At 37.3% G+C, this 22,443-nt stretch overlaps 1 protein-coding gene across 2 annotated transcripts in view; it reads left to right on the forward strand.

Moving 5' to 3' along the window:
• Positions 1 to 16,474: 16,474 nt before the first annotated feature.
• LOC108977656 (dopamine D2-like receptor) overlaps positions 16,475 to 22,443 on the forward strand; it is a 216,932-nt gene continuing 210,963 nt past the window's right edge. For both annotated transcript variants that reach the window (XM_018947468.1, XM_018947469.1), the window contains exons 1-2: positions 16,475 to 17,897; positions 19,046 to 19,236. In XM_018947468.1, coding sequence (XP_018803013.1) covers positions 16,892 to 17,897; positions 19,046 to 19,236 — 1,197 coding nt within the window. In that variant the 5' untranslated portion in view covers positions 16,475 to 16,891. The remainder of the gene's footprint in view (positions 17,898 to 19,045; positions 19,237 to 22,443) is intronic.

Consider the following 22,443-nt stretch of genomic DNA (forward strand, 5'->3'; position numbering starts at 1 on the left):
TTTTTGTACATATCTCGAAAACTACTATAGCTATTTCAACCAAACTACAGTTCTATCTACAGAGTTGCTTCATTCAGGCATTTCCATATACAGTTCAAAAATGGAAGAAATCGGATAATAACCACGTCCACCTCCCATACAAAGGTTATGTTGAAAATCACTAAAAGTGCGTTAACCGACTAACAAAAAAGTCAGAAATAAAAAAATTTTACGGAAGAAATGGCAGAAGGAAACTGCACCAAGGCTTTTTTTAAATTGAAAATGGGCGCGGCGACGCCCACTTATGGACCAAAAACCATTATCTCAGGAACTACTCCACCGATTTCAATAAAATTCGGCACATAATAGTTTCTTAGCACCCTGATGACATGTACGAAATATGGGTGCAATCGGTTCACAGCCACGCCTCATTCCAATATTTTTTGAATTCCATCTGATGCCTTCCATGTATAATATTCGTATATACATTAGGAACCAATGATGATAGCGGAATAAAACTTTACACAAATAGGGTATTCGAGCTGAGGTATCCCTTGTGGAAAAATTGTCGTGATCGGACTATAAATTTTCAAAGTCCCTGATATCGAACACGGAGAACTCAGTGCCTAACCTAACCTAACCTAATTTTTCACCGAAAATATCGGTAAATCTCTCAGATATTTTCATGTAATTCAGAGGGCATCATTTTTATACTCTCGCAGTAAAGTTGCTAATAACGGTAAATATCGTCAGATATATGGTTACATATACACAAGTGATCAGGGTGACGAGTAGAGTTGAAATCCGGATGTCTGTCTATCCGTTTGTGCAAGCTGTAACTTGAGTAAAAATTGAGATATCTTAATGAAACTTATCATGCGAGAGTATAAAATGTTCGGTGACACCCGAATTTAGCCCTTCCTTACTTGTTTTTATTTAATTTTAAATCAAGAAGTAAGGAAATTCATAAGTCTATATTTTTAATTGATGCTGTGCGAAAAATCATAACAAAACAAATAGGAACATGGAAGGAAGAGCTAAATTCGGGTATAACCGAACATTTGTTAAAACAGGAGCAGTAAGCGAATAACAGTAAGTTGTCTTTGAATTTAAAACATTATAAGGTTCGATACTGCTCTACAAGAGAGCAATTTTTAAATGTAAATGCTCATGAAATCCTAAATTTTTTCTAAGCGCATTTGAACATTAAATAAACTTCGGATATTAAGAATAAATCATCGTTTTAAAGTTGAAATTAATGGTTAATCACCGTTGATCTACCTAGAATATTAGAATATAGATGTCCGAAAGTCCCTTTACACAAGTGTTCTAATATGAGGATAATAGGTAGACAACCAGCTCTAAATGTTTAGTCACAGTGTGTGTTTTTCTTAAGCATTGTATAGAACGCACTAAATACTGCTTAGCTGTCCTTCGAAGTTCCCTCAACTTGGTTAATTGGTTAAAAACTAAAACTGTTATTTGCAATTTGTTATACATATAGAAATAGGTACTTAAAATTTATTTCTAACAACACAATGACATTTGGTGTGTAGATTATTACAAAAATACTAAATATAATATTAAAGGGAATCCTCACCTATTAAGGAGGAAATTCCACACATGTTTACCTTTGATAATCATATATGAAATTAAACGAACACAAAATAGTTGTACTTCCATTGTGTGACGAGTACAAATAATATATGTTATATCTATACAACGGCTAAAGTAATTTATGCCCATTTTACATGCCAAATTGGCGCAACCGCAACTAAAACATGTTCGGCGTATTAAAGACGCAGCAACCGTTTGACTGCTCATTACTTCCAAACTAAAGCAGTGGGAGTTATTGAGCATACGAGGGGGACGTGGATAGGTGTCGCTAGGAAACGGTGTGGCAAGCGGCGGAACTCATAAAAATGCTATGAACATTTTATTCGTTCACTATAAAGCTAGTTACGAGCAGGCTTGCACCGGTATTGTTATTATTCATAAATAAAAGTTGCGAAGGCCCAGCCAACGCGAGGAAACCGAGCTTGTTGGTACGCAGAATGTAACAACGCAAGTGCAATTAAATACAACTAGCATGGCTGTAATGAGTCTGCTAGCCATTTTGCGGTGAATATTCGCCTAACGCACGCACGCACCCATTTCTCTTATTCATTAACTCAATTTTGCCTGGGTGTGATTTCCTTTGGCTGACACACAACGCTTAATGTTTTCCTAAACGGCCTTCAACACGAACTGCTACATGGAATTTGACTTGAATGTTTAAACGAACAAGAGTAAATGCTCTAAACTTTCGGGTTGTATTAAAGAGCTTATACACTGAACAGTGACTATTAAGTTGGCCACGATGTTTATAATTCTCAAAAGGAAAGATCGGAAACTCTATAAGGTATATATATAATATAAATTACCAGTCGCTTGTTCGGCTAAATCATGCTCGCCTGTTAATACGTGAATAAGTTCCTCATGTGCTCGTCATTTGTCGGAAGCGATATCGAACAACTATAACATGTAGGTCTCATTAAAGCTGACCGACCAAAATCAACTCCTTCTATAAAAACTTTTATAATTAAGTGGGTGTCATTACGGATTTGGCACAAATTATTTACCAACTTCTTCTTCTTTACGGGCGTAGAAACCGCTTACGTCACCTTGCGAAAAGAAAAAACGCCAATAGGAGATTCCTTCTCTCTTCAGAGATATAGCAGGATGGGAATAATGAATGACTTATAGAGTTTGGGTTTTGTTCGTCGAGAGAGGACTTTACTTCTCAATTGTCTATGGCGACATAAATTAGTCCGAAGTAGCACCTGATGGCAAGAGATAAGTATCATTGGATTTCGAGGCTGAAACATATTGCTCAAATCGTATCACTATAGCTAATAGGCGCTATTTAAACTGACCTATCAGAATCAATCTTGTATAACCTTTTATGCTATAAAAAATGCACCTATAAGGAATAGTGCGGTGCAGTCGAAGTTAACATTTTTAATTTTTTTTTTTCGTCGGTTTCGCTCCCTTTTTTTAGAATAAAAGCATTAAGAAGAATATTTTTGTAACTTTTGTTGACTACTTTAAACAAAAAATATATTTGAAGAAAATTAAAATAAAGGCTGTTTGTCACCTGTCAAAAATCAATGAAAATCCATGAATAGAGCTCCGTAGCGTTTACTCATAAACTGTAATATCCAGATCTGACCCCCAGCAACTATATCCTGTTCTTAGACCTCAAAAAAAAGAGCGCTGTGAAGCAATTTTAAAGCAAAGGGCAAATCGTACTACAGAAATGGTATTAAAAAGTTTGAGAGTCGCTATAATCAGTGTATCACCTTTGAAGGAAACCATGTTGATTAAAAAAATTAATTTTTCCACAAAATGTGTTTCACTATGGTATTGACCTGTTACATGGTCTTTCTGTGAATTTATGTGACTGAAAATGTTTAAGTCATTTAACTAATTACTAGAATAATGTTGCATCAACGGAATAAATATACTATTTATATAATATATATGATAGGCAGAATCTCATTTGCACTTTAAACTTAAGAGTTACTTTTATTTTCTTAGTATGGCTGGGCTTCAAATAGGTCTCAGTCTCGAGTATTGCCTCTTCATTGTCGCTAAATTTATTTTCAGCGAGGATCTTGCCAATTAACAGATTAATTTTGTTCGTCACTTGTCGAAGAGAAATTCCAGTATTCGCAACATAAATTATGTTGACCGACAAAATCGACGTGAACGATCTCTATTTTCAATCAGACGCTGCACCATATCAGTTCACGAACACATTGCGTGCAAAATTTCTCGGAAATGGCCGAGTCAATTGACCGCCATGAGCATGGGATTTAACGGCACAAGATTATTTTCTCTGGTGATAYGTTGATCTCAAGACTTATAGTAATGCTCGAAGACAACATTCAGCGCACTATAACCGGAACCCAGGCGAAATTCTGTACCGGCTCATCGAAAATTATCGTAAACGGATGGAGATATGCAAACATAGCCATGATGGACATTTGGCCTACATTTTTAAAACATAAATACTATACAGTTATATGCATAAAAACAAAAAACAGGTCGCATGTTGACCAAATTTGAAAGTTCTATCTCATTTTAACATCACGTTGTTCTTTTAGGCAAACCCTTTACATGCCATTCCCTCTGGAAAGTTCGTTCGATTTTCGAATTTTAGAATACGGAAGAAATTAAAACTTTTACTGTCTTTCGATACCGTGAATCGATCGAATCGCATACCCAAATATTCTTCAACAATATGCTCGATAAATTTCTTTTCACACACGGTTGCACTTATGACTGTCCCGTTCTCTTACTAAAGAACACAGCTGTTATCAGTGTTGTTAAATATTGTTAGTAAAATATTATTGGAGCTGACTATTCTTTTCATGCATACATAAATATATGCTTTATAAATTCGTTTAATTTATTTTTAGAAATGGAATGTACACTTATCTTGAATTGCTTTACATAACTGCAACAATTGCTTTAAATACCTATATATATATGCTGATAAAGAAATTTAATACGCCGAGAGAATAAAAAATACATATGTATGTAGTATATTTCAAAATTTTATTTAAACGAATTTAAATGTCCCCTGGGTTTACTGGTAATGCTTTTTAAACTTTATTATACCCCGAACAGGGTATATTAAGTTTGCTACAAAATTTGTAACTACCAAAAAGACAACGTCAGAGACCCTCTATGGTATATGTATATAAAATTCAGCATCGTTATGAGCTGAGTCAATTTAGCCATCCGTCTGTATACATGCAAACAAGTCCCTCAGTTTCCTTGATATCGAGTGGAAATTTTGCCAAAAGTCTTTTTCTCATCAAGACGCTGCTCATTAGTCGTAACCGCCGATATTGGACCACCTTAGCATATAGCTCTCATATAAAATGAACAATCGGAATCATGCGCTCGCATGGAACACTTTGTCATTTGAGGAGATAGCTTCTTGACCAAATACTGGATTTCAGTAGCAATTAAGTGATAGTTGTGTGGGCTTGAGTTAAATATTTCGAAATACTAATACATGTATTTGTGTATTTGAAGCTTATGAAACCAATAACATGTAAACCAACAGTAAATAAAAATTCGTTTATTTAAAACTTCGTTATCAATATCCGGTGTGAATACGAATTGATGGTAAAAATTAATAAATAAATTCAATAAGAGCAACCGGAAGTTTTGTTTGATATCGGGGCAACAGCAGGCGCAAATAATGGTGTGCCACTACATTTGGTGAATGTATGAAACTAATAAGGTGTAATATGTAAATTATAGTAACGTAAAAGAATTTCCATTTTTTCGAAGAGAATAGCGAGTGCTAATCTTTTCAACACGCCACCAAAATCTATAGTCGACCATAAATGGAGTTGAGTGTCTGGAGCCAGCCATTTAACAATGCCGCCAGCACAGAGAGCATTTCCCCACCCACTCATCGGGCATCTAAATATAAACGGTTCTTTCACCAGCTACCCTTTATAATGCCTCCGCACGCAATACGCTAAGCCATGCCACCGAAATAGCTGTGCACGTGAGTGATTATGTTTGCTGCATTCCGAGGTATGAACTGTTGCTTTCCCGTAATAGCCGGAGCACAAGTTTAAAATACTTGTATTTATTTTCTGAGTAGCTCTGCTTGTTACAACCATTAACACTACCCGGTACAGCTGCAGAGAGTCGAGGATATGGATTGAATAACAATTTGTGGATGAAGTTCGTTTCTCCGCTCGCTTCGTCCGCTTATCTCGCCTCTTTCGCCGCCGCCATCGAACCGTCCACACAAGGCGTGCTACAAAATCAAAGCACAGTCCTCGATCCATACATGAGTATATATTTAACATATGTGTAAACACAATTTCTGCCTGATTTGTGTGTCCTTACGGTGGCAGTGACCGAGCGTCTGCGAAGGTGGAAGGCTGCTCTGGCGCGCAAAAGTGTGTTTGGCCCAGGTGGGTGTGTGTGTGTGTGTGAGTTTTGAGTGCATTTGTTATCTGGATGTATTACGGTGATGTATCACATGCCAATCACTGCGGCTCGAGGTTGTATTCATACAGAGCTTGACTTGAAGAATGCGACGACTTGAATGCGGATTACATTAAGCCGCTTAGCAACGTCAAACAACATCAATTCTCCTTCTTATGCGTAAGCGTCATTGCGCCAATCGTATATCCACTATTTCCTCTCCACCTACCTTGTCCTCAAGTGGAACGGTTTTGATTTTGTTGCTATGGCATGCGAGGCAATCTGTAACTGCCAGAGTTGGCAGCGTCTGAAGAGTTCCTCGCATGTCGAAGAGTTCCTCTCATCCGAGATAATTTGTCCACTCAATGGCAAAAAAAAAAAGCAAAAAACAAGAAACAAAACAGAGTTGATTTTGAATGAGAAATAAAGCAAACAATTTGCAAGGAACTAAAATTGTATTGTTTTCAATTTTTCCCAACAAAACAAAGGATTGCTAGTGAAATTCGGTATTTCCAGTTGTGAAGAATTGCGTCTTCCCCATTCTTATAAATGTAGCGTATTGAGATTGCATGAGTAGTTTATTAAACAAATTGAATGGAATGGATTAAAAAAGTGGAGCAAATATATTGCTATCAGCTTCACAGGAGGGCTCAAGCCAGTCGCGTACTCAATAACTCTGCAGAAACTCATAGAGAAGTAATGGAAACTTGTATGCGTTCGCTGTGTTTTTACTTCATTGCAATATGGGTAGCTCCTTGCAGCGTGTTGCATAGAGCAAATTTTGAGGAAAGATTTATCTCTATATAAATTAACCGTCTTGGCTTACTAGGAACTCCTCACAGTTAAGCGGTTTTAATGAAGACGTTATATCAAATTATCACATTTGGTCATAAGAATATAGTAGCAATTATTTATTTCAAGAGCTGATCGACATAGTATTACGACTCTCTGACCACAGTTAATAATTTCTTCTGAACCAAAGAAGAGCTTTTCTAAACGATTAAGCCAATGCGTTAAAGTATTGGAATTTTTAATATACGCACCTCCTGAAATTTCCCACTAGTGATTATGCATGTCCACGCAGAACTAAGACGGCAGTGTAAACGTACATTGAGCATTACCAAAATCTCCGTTAGACATATTATTATCAATGGCTTCAACAACTACGCCGTTAGTTCTGTTTTCTCTAGACTTAATAAAAAAGCGAAACAAATGGGTCTAGAGTACCAGGGCAAGACGAAATAGTTCTTGTCATCAAACAAACAGTCGCGGCTTGGCTCTGCCAGTCATAACATCGAAGTCGTAGATAATTTTGTCTATCATGAAACCAATATTAAACACCAACAACAATATCGGCCTCGAAATGCAACGGAGAATAACTCTTGCCAACGGATGCTACTTCGGACTCGGTAGGCAATTGAGAAGTAGAGTCCTCTCTCGACGAACAAAGACCAAACTCTATAAGTTGGGGTTACGAGTTTTCGAGAGAAAGGTTCTGAGAAAGATTTATATTCCTCTGAGTATCGTCAACGGCGAATACCGCAGTCGATGGAACAGAGAGCTGTTCGAGATATTGGACGACATTGATATTGTTAAGTGAATTTGGAGACAGCAGCTTTGGTGCGTAGGTCATGTCGTCCGAATGGATAAAAACACTCCAACTCTGAAAGTATTCGAAGCAGTACCCACTGGAGAAGCAGAGAAAGAGGAAGACCTCCACTCCGTTGGAAAGACAAGGTGGAGAAGGACCTGGCTACCCTTGGAATCTCCAATTGGCGCCAAACAGTGAAAAGGAAGGAAGACTGGCGCGCTGTTGTAACCTCGGCTATAACCGCGCATGCTGTATTAACGCCAATTAAGAAAAAGAAGATTACGTAGAAAGTTGCGTTTTACCCTTCTATGCATCAATATATGTATGTATGTGCTTCTAGAACTACCTTGTATGTGTTCATATATTTAGGTAGTAATTGAAAACTTTCTACAGCGATATTTCTTTTTTATTGCTGGGCAACTTTTATGTGAAAATTTGTAGTCATAAAATATGAACTTCCGCGCGGTTGTATAGGGTATTTCAATGCGAGCACAGCAATTGAAACATGTGGTTTAGCAAAGGAAAACGGTTTTATTTTCTTATAAGCTTCGCTTAATGAAATTTGTTAAATAATATAATCCAAATGGCCAATAAGGATGTGAAATTTCACAATACTCTCAAACAAAGGACTCGAATGTCAAAAATCTCATTCCCATTGATGGCCTATAAGTTTTACCTTCAGTCAGGTTAATTCTCTAAGTCCATTAATGAAGTATTGACCACACGATTTCAATCGCTCAACGCTTTGTTTGAACTTACAAGCGAATAGAAACTTTGATATTGAAACTTCACATTTTGACTATTTGCAAATTTACAATATTACACAATTATATACACGCAAATGTCACTCAGTGACTGTTATAAATGTCACTCACATACTCCGAAAAACAATTCCAATTCGAAATAGCTACATGCCTATTGAAAACCCGTTATTTACATACGTTGCACATACCTGAAAATAAGGAACGTCTGTGAGTTTATGGAAGACATTTGCAATGATTGATATGGCGCCAGCTAACAAAGTCCGATTGTACAATTCGTTTACTACACACCTGAATTAAATGACCTTTGTAATAGCAGACTTCTTTGTTCACCTTTTTGGGTTCCAGTCTGAGACTTTATGTGAGGTTAAAGTATAATTGCATCTGTGTTTATACGACTGCGCACATGTACCATTTGTCTAGATTGAGAATTATGTATAGAAATTGTGTGAATCATATGAATTCTGGCTGATATTACCAAAATCTAAAACAAAGAAACAGCGAAAGTCAACCAATTTGTTTGGAAAATGACTGTAAGTGTAAACTTACATTCCGAGGCCTGGAATATGCTTTACGTAGGTGAGGGTAAGGGCCAAATATAATGATTTTATATACATACGTCCTATTATTCTGGCATCCTTTTAAAAAGGAAATATTATGTGAATACAATAACAGAGTTCTCTAAAGTACTCTGGGAGTATAAGGTACCCTATATTGCTTGGTCATTTCGCCACCTTTCATTCCGCGGCATTTTATGAGTCATCGAAATTTCTCATGCTTAACGTGGTATATTGATCAGTTCCTTTACAGAGTCAAATATATCTATGCGCATATGAGTATTAAATTTTTAATTGAAGAGCGAAATCAGCTCACCGACAAAGACAAGGGTAAGGACGTGCAGGGAAAATTGCTGTGATGTCCGCAAAATATTTCCTATTTAAAATGGATTCCGATCTTCGCGTCGCTAACGTTACGGCCGTATGTCATATATCAACGGAAGCAAGTGGCGAGAAATACAATCCGTTACGTATTTCTGCTCAAACTTGGCGCGTTTGGAAGCTTGCAACCATATAACTTTGATTGCATCACTTGTTTGCGGCGTTGCCACAAACGCTTTCACTATTTTAAGAATTGTTGGCCCCTCTAGTGTAACCATCGGATTTCACACCTGTAGCAGCATACATATGTACGTGTTGATACGAAATAACGGCAATATGAAGTAATTATTCTGTGATGCTGTCAAATATCACAGGACCCTTGGCTGTTGTGAAAGTCTTTTTCAACTTCGTGCGCTTGCTTTTGACCAGTCCACGTTTTGTTCAACCAATTGAAAGCGTATTTATTGCATTGATGTGATTTTAAATATTTTAGAACTAAATAAAGTTAATTCAAGTCAATTTTAAACTTTTCTGCATTAATTGGATGCTAGACTTAAACATGGATCCATAATACTACTGCCGCCAGTTGTTTTACGCTTCTCAAGTAAAGTAAACGAGCAAGAACTGCATGCTGACAGATCCATTAACGCACCCGACTTTCTTTGGTAGTTCTTCATAAACACAATACTGTTATATAATATTTCTTCAATGCACCACTTCTCTAGTGGTTAAATGAGAGCTCTTGTCAAAGTGTTTAAAACTGTAATACCGACCAAAAAATTCTCCGGTGAAGTTAATCCAAGAGAAATTGTACTGGCTATAACTCTATGCCATTTTCAATCCTTATACTAATTGTTTTCGCTAACATCCAGAGTTAGGATAGTGGAACGGTCTTATCTAATTTATGCATCTTCATTTATAAACTAAACCATTCATTATACAAGTATTAAAGTGTAATAAATAAGTTTATTAATGAATCATTTGGAAATTGCTACAAAACTGCTGTTTTTCGGACTAGTTAATACACCGACGGAATTGTTAGTTATAAAGTGGTATTCTCACTACACGGCAGGTTCCCTTTGCTTAAACATACATACATACCATATATATTTATATATAATGTGTGTGCAAGTGCGCTCATGCACCTGTAGCTGGGCGGTCTCGTTTGTGTCAGCTTTACTTTAACGCGTCCACATGAAAGAAAATTAAGTTTTTATCGATTGGTCTTTTCCCTTTTTGACACCTCCACCGCTCATGCACACACATCGTTGCGTACGTGGTAATGTTTGCATTGCTGAGTATTGCTGTGTACAATGCGTGTATCACTGCTCACCAAAATTTCACGAAGATAAACATCGTCATCAGAAAGGTAAATTTGAAAAGCTTCGATTCGACACCCAGCTTCCTTTCGGCGCTGTCGTGGCTGTCCCTTTGTGCACGCGTGTGGTTGAGAGGGGGGGTGGCTGGCATACATGCATAATGTAATATTTACTCTAATTTAAGCTGATATCGAGGAGTGCGTATCCACAGAAATAACCAATTTCGTTATTCAACGTTGTCGCCACCATCCAATCACCTAATTCCTCGCCCATCCACACCTCCACCCACTCATCAGGTATTCCCAGCAGGAAATCGCGAGTTTTGGAAATATGCTACGATTCGTTATTTGCGCAGCTTCAAAGAATATAACGGGGATTACATTACATATGCTTATGTACAGGTGTATGTGTGCGGATTCGTCAAATAATATATAACAGTCTTGGCTGGGTTTCTTCCGTGCTTTGTGGGGCTTTCATAGACTCTAACGGAATGAATTTGACGGCAAAATTGTTGCTATAAATTTACAGTGTGAGTTGCCGAAACTCTTCGAAAACTTCTCAATGCTAACCCACTCACAATGAATAAATTATTCTAACTCTGCAAACCTAAAATCGAGTTCGCTTATTTAAAATAGAAAGGATATTTGCTGATGAGGGTTTCTCATCTGATTTTTTGGTTTGAAACAGGGCTGTTGTAATATCTTGTAACTTTTGATAGATAATAATAATTATTCGAAAGCGTAGGCTATATCCTAAATTATGAGAAATCACTTGAATAGTAATTATTGAATACAACAAAGACGAACGAGAAAAAAATACAGGAACAATTTCTTAGCATGTTTTCTCAATAGTTATGTGAAGTGGGTAAGATTTTTAATCTCTATTCAATTTTTAATGCCATTGAGCCACTGTGCGTGGCCCCGATTCAGGCGGCAGGAACTGTTGAATTCTTTCACAGCACCTTCACACAGGCACTTCAAACAACTAATATAATATATTTCCATTACAGGGTGATTCTAGGTTTACAAAAACGAAAATTCATGAAACATCCGAATTTAGTTTTGGATTCGGAATTAAGTAAGAAGTATCCAGTATCCAGACATCGTCTCAAATTTGTCAGATAATAGTAAGCAGGTCACAAAATTAAAAAGAATAAATAGAAAAAAAAAAGAATGGCGGAAGAGGTTGCATTTTTTATTTGACTTACAAGATTTTTAAAATTAAGAAAAAAATTTTGTTAATATCCGCCGGGGGAAGCAGAGGAAGAGGCAGACGTCCATTCCGTTGGAAGGACCAAGGACCTGGCTTCACTTGGAATATCTAATTGGCGCCACGTAGAAAAAGAAGAAACGACTGGCACGCTGTTGTTAACTCGGCTATAATCGCGTAAGCGGTGTCTACGCCAATCAAGAAGAAGAAGAATAGCAGTGAACTTGTAATATTATTAAATTCTCTCCTTTTGTAGTTTGGAACACTTCAGAAATACGGAAGATCCATTTTTTTTGGAAAAAATGTTTAGAGTATATTATCGATTTGCAAAATCTGTGTGCTGGGAATTTCTAGTTTTCAGTTTGGTCTCCGAAAGTAATTCAAGGAATGTTAGATAGCACTATATATTCTCTTTCGAGATCCGTTATGACTCTGCAAATATAGCACTCTGTATATAGCATATACAATACGGATAAAAGAAAATAACATTTGTTCTCCATTTTGTATTCTCTCTTTAATTCCGATAATCCCCAATTATTTTAAAGCCTTAATAAGTTCGGTTTTCGATTTAAAACTTTTCTGCGATTGACGAGTATATACTTTCTATACCCACCGATTTGAAGCAAATATGGCACCCATTATATGTATATGCAAGCGTGTGTGGCGCGTCCCGTCTATTAATATAATATAATATTTGTACTCCACCTACACCTCTGCCTTGCCTCACACCTCGCGTCTGCTAGCTTTTGGGGTAGACGATTCGGAACTCTACAGATTTCTGCACCCCTGCGTTTGCTTATTGAAGCGCGTGTGCCACAGACATTTTTCCTTGTTCCATGCCGTCGTACATACATACTTATGTACATATCGTGTATGCTCAGGTCCTTACGTAGCTCCTGGCGTTGTGTGCCGTGAATGTTTATTGGGAGTATATCTTTCTAATTTCTTATTTATGAGTTATTGAGATTTATTGTTAAATATTGAATGATACATAACAAATACTATTACATTTTTATTACACTCGCATATATGATTTGTTCTTTTAAGGAGATTTATCTTTACCCGAAATTGGTGGCGCCTAATTTCTTTAACTTAGGTGGATTACCAGTGACAAAGAACTACTATGCTTAAGTAAATCCCTATTTTTTCACATATACATACACAGATTTTCAAATGGATAGATATGAGCATAAGTTTGCCTGAGAAAATAAAGAGAATTTACGGAATAAACACGCGAGATTATTTTTGCTTTCGTACAAAATCTCAACCAGTGAGGATATTAGACAGAATGTGATTGACTCCACACTGATAGAATGTGAAATAAGTTAGTTAAGGGAGTAAAACTTGTCTGATATTATTAGAGATAGTCCAAAAAACAATAATGCAAGAGTTAGCATCGAAAAATCGGTCGAGAGGTAAATGATATCTTACTCGATTGTGGACAAGGTATTCATTTAATTAAAGGCAAATGCTTATCAAATCTTCATTGCGTCGTCTCCTCTGGGAAACCGTAACCCATCCTTGAACCACTTCAGAGCGGTGTTCCATATTCCTCGTCTCAAACCCGCATGTCATTACCTAGATGCAGGTCTCGTTTTTATACTCTCGCAACAAAGTTGCTAAAGAGAGTATTATAGTTTTGTTCACATAACGGTTGTTTGTAAGTCCTAAAACTGAAAGAGTCAGATATAGGGTTATATATACCAAAGTGATCAGGGTGACGAGTAGAGTTGAAATCCAGATGTCTGTCTGTCCGTCCGTCCGTCTGTCCGTCCGTCCGTGCAAGCTGTAACTTGAGTAAAAATTGAGATATAATGGTGAAACTTGGTACACGTATTTATTGGCTCCATAAGAAGGATAAGTTCGAAGATGGGCGAAATCGGCCCACTGCCACGCCCACAAAATGGCGGAAACCGAAAACCTATTTATTGTCATAACTAAGCCATAAATAAAGATATTAAGGTGAAATTTGGCACAAAGGATCGCATTAGGGAGGGGCATATTTGGACGTAATTTTTTTGGAAAAGTGGGAGTGGCCCCGGCCCCTACTAACTTTTTTGTACATATCTCGAAAACTACTATAGCTATGTCAACTAAACTGTATGGAGTCGTTTCTTTTAGGCATTTCCATATACAGTTCAAAAATGGAAGAAATCGGATAATAATCACGCCCACCTCCCATACAAAGGTTATGTTGAAAATCACTAAAAGTACATTAACGGACTAACAAAAAACGTCAGAAACACTAAATTTTACAGAAAAAATGTCAGAAGGAAGCTGCATCCAGGCTTTTTTTAAAAATTGAAAATGGGCGTGGCGCCGCCCACTTATGGACCAAAAACCATATCTCAGGAAGTACTCAACCGATTTCAATGAATTTCGGTATATAATATTTTCTTAACACCCTGATGATATATACCAAATATGGGTGAAATCGGTTCACAACCACGCCTGAAATCTCGATTATCACTTTGTCATGCGAGAGTATAAAATGTTCGGTGGCACCCGAACTTAGCCCTTCCTTACTTGCTAAGTCTTATGTTTACTATGTAATTCTTGTCACTATTCAGGGGGTTGATCAAGCTGCGCAGTCTATTTCGTGTGCATTTAAAAAACGTGGGTTCAGAGACATCCTCGATTTTTTGGTCTTTTGTGGTGGTGACATTTGATTCTTGTTTCTTAGATGTCCACATTTTCTTTCTTTCAAATGCTGGTAGTCGGGGGTCCGCTTATTACCGCTAAAGCTTCGCCTGACACTATACGATTGCCGATATTACCCTAATAGTAGTAGCTGTGCGGTAAGTTTTTTCAATGGCTTTACGCCGATTATTTTTCCTCAATGAGTCTGTTCATAACCCCGTTCCGACTAGTGCAAGATATTCAGTATGCAGTCATTATGAAAATGAATTTGAAATTTGAAAGTTAAGGTTTTTTCAGCAGTGTGTTAGATTTGTACGCAATAGATTGGCCTGGAATCTCATCTAAGACAGGGGTAATTGACAATCTTTTGCACAACAGAAATTTCTTCTCTGCTAGCAATACGAACTCGGTTTTTTCAGTGGCACGTTTAAGACCTCGCCTGTCAAACCAAATTTGTATCTTTAGTCAACCGGCCAGTCATCTGCGTAGCAAACTGGGCTAAAAATCTTCGCGTATTCGAGCCTTAGTATTCCGTCGTTACTGATGTTACAAAAGGTCTGGGTCGAGATTTGATATCTCTCAAGCTCTTGATGTGATGATTAAAGTCTTGGTCCTTCAGTAGTTTTACCTTTGAAGTAACTTCTCACCATTAGGTCAATATGTATTGTTGTTTTGTATGTTTTTCCTGCTGCAACTTAGTTTTCCATTTAGCGGTGCTGAAAACATTCTTTAGGGCCAGGATAGCTAGGCAAAAAAAAAAAACAACTCGTCTGAGTTTGTTAAATCCAATACGCAGTGCTTCATGAGAAATATCCCCATGACATTCTTAACTGCCCCCAATGTCGATCTACCAAGTCTGTATTATCTGGGTGATAAGCCGCCTGTCCTAGTAATTATTTCTTCTACTTACGGTTTCAGCAAATTTTCGAGAAATTTACAGAATGTTTTAGGCATCCGATAATTCTATTGGCAATGTCCTTAACAGCACGAAAAAGGGAAGTTGAATTCCTGTGTATAGCTGTAAGGTGCTTCCCTTTTCTTTCCATTTTACTGTCCATGGACCAGTATACCATAATGCTAATGAAATTACGAAAATGGCTCCTTGGTCATACACACATGCTTTTTAGCTAAGAGGTGAAATACCCTTTACCAAAACTGACCCATAAATAAATTGACTGGCATTGAAGTCAGGGATTGAAGAGCAGAATATGGCATTCAAGGTACGAAATGAGAACCACAACATCTATTACTGATACTTAGTACAAATAAAGAACTTGGAAATTTATTAGTCATTTATTATCGAAACATGTGTTATGAAAGGTCGTTCAACTCAACAAGTAAGTTTCTTTGATTCTGCAGTAAAAACGGGGTCACTATTTCATTTTATATACATTTTTATGTTTGCGAACTTACTTCGTGCATAATACGGGATAAAATTGAATCCGTTGATTTAACTTCGATTTAAAAAATACATGATTGTTAAAGATCATGAGCAAAATGTATTAAGATCGATTATATATTGAAAAATCAAATAAGCTTATCCGGAAAAATTGTTCTCTTAATGCATGGTATTAAAGTTGGCCTCGAACGATCCCGCAGCATAACCAACTTATCGTTGTATTAAGCGTATTCTACCAGCCCAGTAAATGGAAAATGCTGCAGTTTCTGCCACCTAATAACAATTCACAAACTTAACTGAAACAAAGTCAATTATGTGCTTGTAAAGCATCCAACCACATGTAGACACGTCGCTAGTTGCCCATTTTGCACTAAGTTAATTTTATTTTAATTTTCTACTTTCAGCTTGCCGGGTCACCATCAGTCAGGAAATGGCGGAACCGGTGAAGTGATGAATGTATAAAACTCATTACCGTAGAACCAATGACCAAGCCCAATCATGCATATCGGAGTGCAGAATCTAATTAATATTGTCGGTCAGTGCATCACATATTCAAACAACAACAGTAAAAAGGACATCAAGCAGGAGCGCGGCGCTAAGTGTATATCCAGTGTAGTTTAATTATACCTCTCCGATACTGTGTTGCCGCCGAGGTGGCAGAACCTAGTGCACGCTGCGGATAACCGCCGGAACAACCTAAGGCGGATGTAGGGTTGCAGCTGCAATTTGAAGTACATTTTCCACATTTTGCGGCACAATGGCCAATAGGGTTCGGGTACTACTTCTATTAATTGGCGCAAAAATTAGGCCGTTGAAGCGACTGGCGGCATAAATAAGCTTCGGATCGGACTTTCGGTCGAGTCTTTCACGCGAGAAGTGAATTCTTTACAGGGAAAACGCATGAAATTTTATTAGCAGCATTCAATGAAATCTTATAAGACATTTCCTTCGCGACGCAAGCGGTGGCGTAATTTATGTATGAAATTTGTCTAACGGTTTAGAGAACGGTCAGTTTAACCTCATTGGAAATCGGGCGGCGAGCTGATTTACTGAGCGTGCGCACATAAATAACAGCAAAAACAATTAGGTAACAGTAAGTGCTATGTAGGAAGATGGTATCGTTGGCGGAAATTAACACCACAGCGGCAATGACGCCGAGCGGCTTCTTCCGGATATACGGTCTCAACGTCGGCGGTGATGACGATGACATCGTTCTAAATGGCAGTGGTGATGGTGACAACAACGAGGTGGAAAGGGTTGTTATGGACGCTTGGAATACAATTGGCAGCTCAAACTCAACTAGCAACCACGCGACGAATGTGACCTCAATGAACTCGTCTTCGATGACTCAGCACAACACCACATTCGCCGATAATGCCAACAATACGTCCTATACATGGCCATCTGCAACGGATGAATCGTACAGTGACTTGGATTTCCAATCATCTTCTGTATTTGTTGGTTCTAATTCAACGCTGCCTACAGATAGGAAAGCAGCGAACGGAAATGGAATTGGAAATGAAGGTGGGTGGTCGGTTGATGGTAGCTATGACACCACTGAAGGCGCACTTGATAATTGCACTACACCAACAAACAGTTTGTTTGATACTGCCTTTACGACAACGGGAAGGAGTCGCGTTGCTGTTGTTGAGAACGGGGATGATATCAACTTTGCTTTGATCGATAGTGCGGAAACGGCTATGGGCGGCGACAATGATTACGAAACAGTAGAGGGTTTTAATGGTGGTGTTGACGAAGTTGATCGCCTACCGGACGATAATACTGATTTTATTCGCCGTTCCAGCGCATTAGACAGTTTCGGATCGATAAGAAACGAATCATATTACCCGAGTTTCGATGGCGGCGGCACAAGCGTGGCGACTGCGAGAAAGGATGTAATTGGTGGCGCGGGCGATAAAAGTGGTAGTTCATTCATGCTGATGCTTGAAGACTTTGGCGATTATTTTTTTAATTTTAACGGAACCGGCAGCGGGGTCGGTGATGGTGTCGCGTTTTCGGAAACACAATCTACAATAAGCACATTAAATGCGACCGACTTCCTTACACGAACTAATTGCTCAAATATAACGGATTTGTGTGTGGAGCCATATGATGAAAGTAAGTGAATCCTTATTATATATTTTGTGAACTTAACTGTCGACCGAAAAGCTTTTAAAGTGAGACTTTTGTCTTGTTCATCAATTTAGTCATCCATCATAGATTTTGTTAAAGATATTAAAAATAGATTTTCATTTTCAAAATGAAAACGAAATAAACAGAGAAATGTAAATTCTAAAGCAAAAATATTTCAATTTAAAATTATAAATTTGAGCCTTGGGAGATTGACTACACATTTGAACCTGTTGAGGCTGTAACCACTCATTAGCGACTTGGCGTGGCGCATTCGTTGGAGTTGTTGCCAATACCTCTCCTTGTCTACTCTTTTCTCCTTGCGGAGCAGCTCCCGTGTGGTATGAGGACCCACCGCGATGTAGGTTTCAGGTCCTATCGTGTTAGTGAATGATGTATAGCGGGCGAGCTTATCAGCCAGTTCATTTCCGGCTATTCCTTTCTGACCGGGCACCCAGATGAGCTGCACTTCGTTACGTTCCGATAAACTGTTCGGCCGGTCTCTACACTTCTGAAATAGTATCGGTTTGATCTCGCAAGCAGAGATCGATTTAAGTGCTTCTCGATGGTTATACATTCGGTGCCATAGTTGCGTCGGAGGTTTATCTCTACGCACCGACTTATGCCAAAGACCTCTACTTGAAAACTTTTTTCAGGTGTGGAAAGTTTGGTGCGTGGTCCTGCGACTCCTGCATCAATTCCCTTCGACTTTTTCGAGCCGTCGCTGAACCACTTGTGCCTATCGGTGGGTCCTCACACCACTTGTACTATCTATAAGCAAGGAGTAACCTTCTTTTTAGTGAAGTTTAAGTCCCTTGAGAGAAGACCCAATTGTATTTCATCATAAGTTTTTTTATATGCTAGGATGAGATTTCCTTACCTCTGCCAAGCCTTTCTGCTGTTATTTGAAGCAATGTGTGTTTGGCTACCTGACCAATTACCGCTCCATACGTGATAATCGGTCCTAACAATCCATTGCTTGTAACCCCAGGACAATGACATTGTTAGTCATATCTACCACTCTGTCCCCAAACGTTAGGTTCCTTTGACGCACCCGGACAGTTATTGAGGTTTATTTATTTCTTATTTTATTTCATAACAATCTTATTTATTTTCTATGCTTTCTCGATTTACAGTTGATCCGAATTATTGGGGGCTTACGTTGATGGTGTTTCCTGTGCTAACATTGTTCGGTAATATTTTAGTGATCCTTTCAGTGTGCCGCGAACGATCCTTACAAACGGTTACGAATTATTTTATCGTGTCTTTGGCAATAGCCGATCTACTAGTTGCTGTCGTGGTAATGCCGTTTGCGGTTTATGTTTTGGTAAGTAGTGTTTATTTTATAATTTGTCCATAAATGTGATGCCATAATATAATTAAATTCTATACCCATTATGAAATAAGCTTATATTTTATTCCGACACTTCGGTGTTTCGATATATGTTTTTAAAACTATTACTTAAACTCCGAAAAATATAATTTTATTCACTGAGTAATCAAAATAATAAAAGCTTCGGAAAATTTGTTGAAATCGAATCGATCAAGGATTCAGGGACCAAATGTGTGGACTCAAACGCAAATGGCTAATTTTTTTCTGAACATATTGGTCAGTCTGTGAGCTTTAGCATTGAAATTTGAGGAGATATTTTTGAGATAACACTATGCGCTGGTGGCAAAAATGTCTACAATCAGTTCAGTACTTCGCTCATCACCCTAAAACCTAATTAACATAAACATTTTCGAGCTTCTTGTTAAGTTTATACCGCATCTGTAGGCCAAAATTTTAATAAAATTCAGAAAGAATCTCATTTTAATAATACTTTTAGTGTATTTATTTGCATAAAATGGATGAAATCAGGGCAGTACTTCCCCTAGTCCCCATATATATATACATACGTACAGTTAATATTCGGATTTTCAAATATCCGTTATAAAAGACATAAATGTATGGGCTGCGAGGTTTTTATTTTGCAAATTGCTAGGGTATAAAAGGAGCGGTTACACCCGAACTTAGCCCGTTCTTTCTTGTTCCTCTTAATTTATTTTATCTTTAATTCTAGTTGAGAGTATTTCTTTATGAGGGTCCAATATTCCACCTTTTAAATTAGCATAAAGGATAACCAAAATAGTATTCCTAAGAACGAAAAATATACATTATTCGTTAATCAAAAATGACCAAAACTGCAAATTTCTAGTGATGACCATTGTGCCATAAGTATACAAGTCTACATGTAAATATATGCATTGCTTATGCGCATATAGAGAGATACATTGGCGAGACCACACGCACTTCTCCTTGAACTTTGATTTATGTGCGCGTATTTTGTCAGTTGTTGATTGATTGGATTAACAGAAAAGAAGGTAAATTTTGACTTTATTTTCGTCTTTGTTATGTTCCATTATGTTCCGATGTTACTGTTATTTACAACTTTGTCATCATGACTATTGGTATGCTTTGAGGTCACTCATGGTATTTTTTGCTTTATTATCGTACTTCTGCGCTTCCAAATGTATGGTGTTCCACTACAGACGACGACAGAAAAAGGGACACAGCGATTGTGATAAAAGAAATGAAAGGACTTGGAATTGTGTACAGTAAGTTTGCTGATGCAGCAAAAATTTACACCTTGTTACAGACTCGCGTTGAGCTTGACATATAAATAGCGAAAAGTGTTGCATAAAAGATATTTGAGTGCTGTTAAACTAACGGTAGTTTGTATATATGTATTATATTTAAATTCTTGGCATATATGATAAATTTGTTTACAGAGCGCCTATGAAAAATTGGTAAACTTTGTGAATGAGCACGTCCTCTATAATTTCATAAGTGTCTAAGATATAAATTTGTAAATATTTGACCGAATTGCGAATAAACAAGATGTCAATAAAATAGCATTACAATTATTTAATTAAATGTAAATAAAACGCAAAATATTTAGTTATTCATCAGTATTTATTTTGTCACCTTCAAAGTAATCGCCACCAGTTGTATGTAATTTTCCACAGTCGAAGCACTTTTCATAAGCATCTTTTGGGAAGGCTTTCAGATCCGTCAACGAATTTGCTTTATCTCTTCAATCGACTGAAAACGGGTTCCACGGAGAGGTAATTTCAGTTTGGGGAACAAGAAAACGGTATTTGATCGCTGGTATTCATTACGTTATTTGCTTTAAATTCAGTCACTATCGTGGCTCGATGCGATGGTACATTATCAACGTGTAAAATCCATAAATTGCTCTTTTACAATTTCGCTCATTTTCGACGGATATTCTCACGCAAACACCTCAACACAGCAGCTCTTGTAAACAAACTGACAGATCGCGTTCATCTTTTGCACAGTAATTAAGGACAGACTTATCAACTTAGCAAAATATATTTTTTTGAAATATCATTTAACCGGGAATTTAATTACAACTATAAGATGCGGTGTGATCGGTTGCTGCTATGATTCATGCCGCATTCGACACAAAGGTTCATACTCTAGAAGATAATCTTATTTTTAAATCTTTTTTATTTTGTAAAAAACACCAAGAGCTAGAAGAAGAGGAGGCTGTAAAATATATTCTTTGCGAATGCATGGCTTTCTATACGAAAGCGAAACTATTTGTGGTTTTTTTTCTAATTTATCTCGCTATGGATGTTTTATAACTCAACATATATGTGTAGAAAAGGGAGGAAACTAAGAATTAAAGAAGTATGCGTCTAATAAAATTTTAGAAAAATATTCCGAACATAAACTTTAATTTCTATACTGCTCAGTATTCACCTAAACTATTTCTGATAATCCAGACATTGATCGGAAATTAAATAGGCTAGTTATTTGAAGACTAATAAATCGGATATTAAATAACATACTGCGCCGGAAGCATTTAACCCATTATTCAGTTCCATGTTATATGATATCTTAACCCACAACTATAAATTTTTGTCACCAAAAACAAAACGGTTTTTCAACAGTCCAAGCAGTATCCCGTGACTGCGTCTCGAAACACCCGAAATTGATCTTTACTATTGTGAACTCAATATCCTTGTTTAAAACAAAAATACTTCCAGGTAATAAAGAAACTCCTTACAAGAATTTTAAATAATAAGACTCTTACTGGTTTTTATTCAGAACGTTGGAAGAGTAAAACAAGTAAGGAAGGGCTAAGTTCGGGTGTCACCGAAAATTTATACTCTCGCATGATAAAGTGATAATCGAGATTTCTTTATCCGTCATTTACATATTTTTTTATTTTGCTGTAAATTAATTAGATTAGATCAATTTGTGTACTTTGAGTATTGAATTGTATTTTCATTTATTTTAATTGCATTGAAAAGTTATAGTCCGGTCACGACAATTTTTCGACAAGGGATACCTCAGCCTCAGCAAATACCGTATTTGTGTAAAGTTTTATTCCGCTATCATCATTGGTTCCTAATGTATATACGAGTATTATACAGAGAAGGCATCAGATGGAATTCAAAATAGCGTTATATTGGAAGAAGGCGTGGTTGCGAACCGATTTCACCCATATTTCGTACATGTCAT

This window comes from Bactrocera latifrons, unplaced genomic scaffold (genome assembly GCF_001853355.1).
Source record: "Bactrocera latifrons isolate USDA-ARS-PBARC rearing strain unplaced genomic scaffold, ASM185335v1 scaffold_93, whole genome shotgun sequence".
NCBI classification, from domain to species: Eukaryota; Metazoa; Arthropoda; class Insecta; order Diptera; family Tephritidae; genus Bactrocera; species Bactrocera latifrons.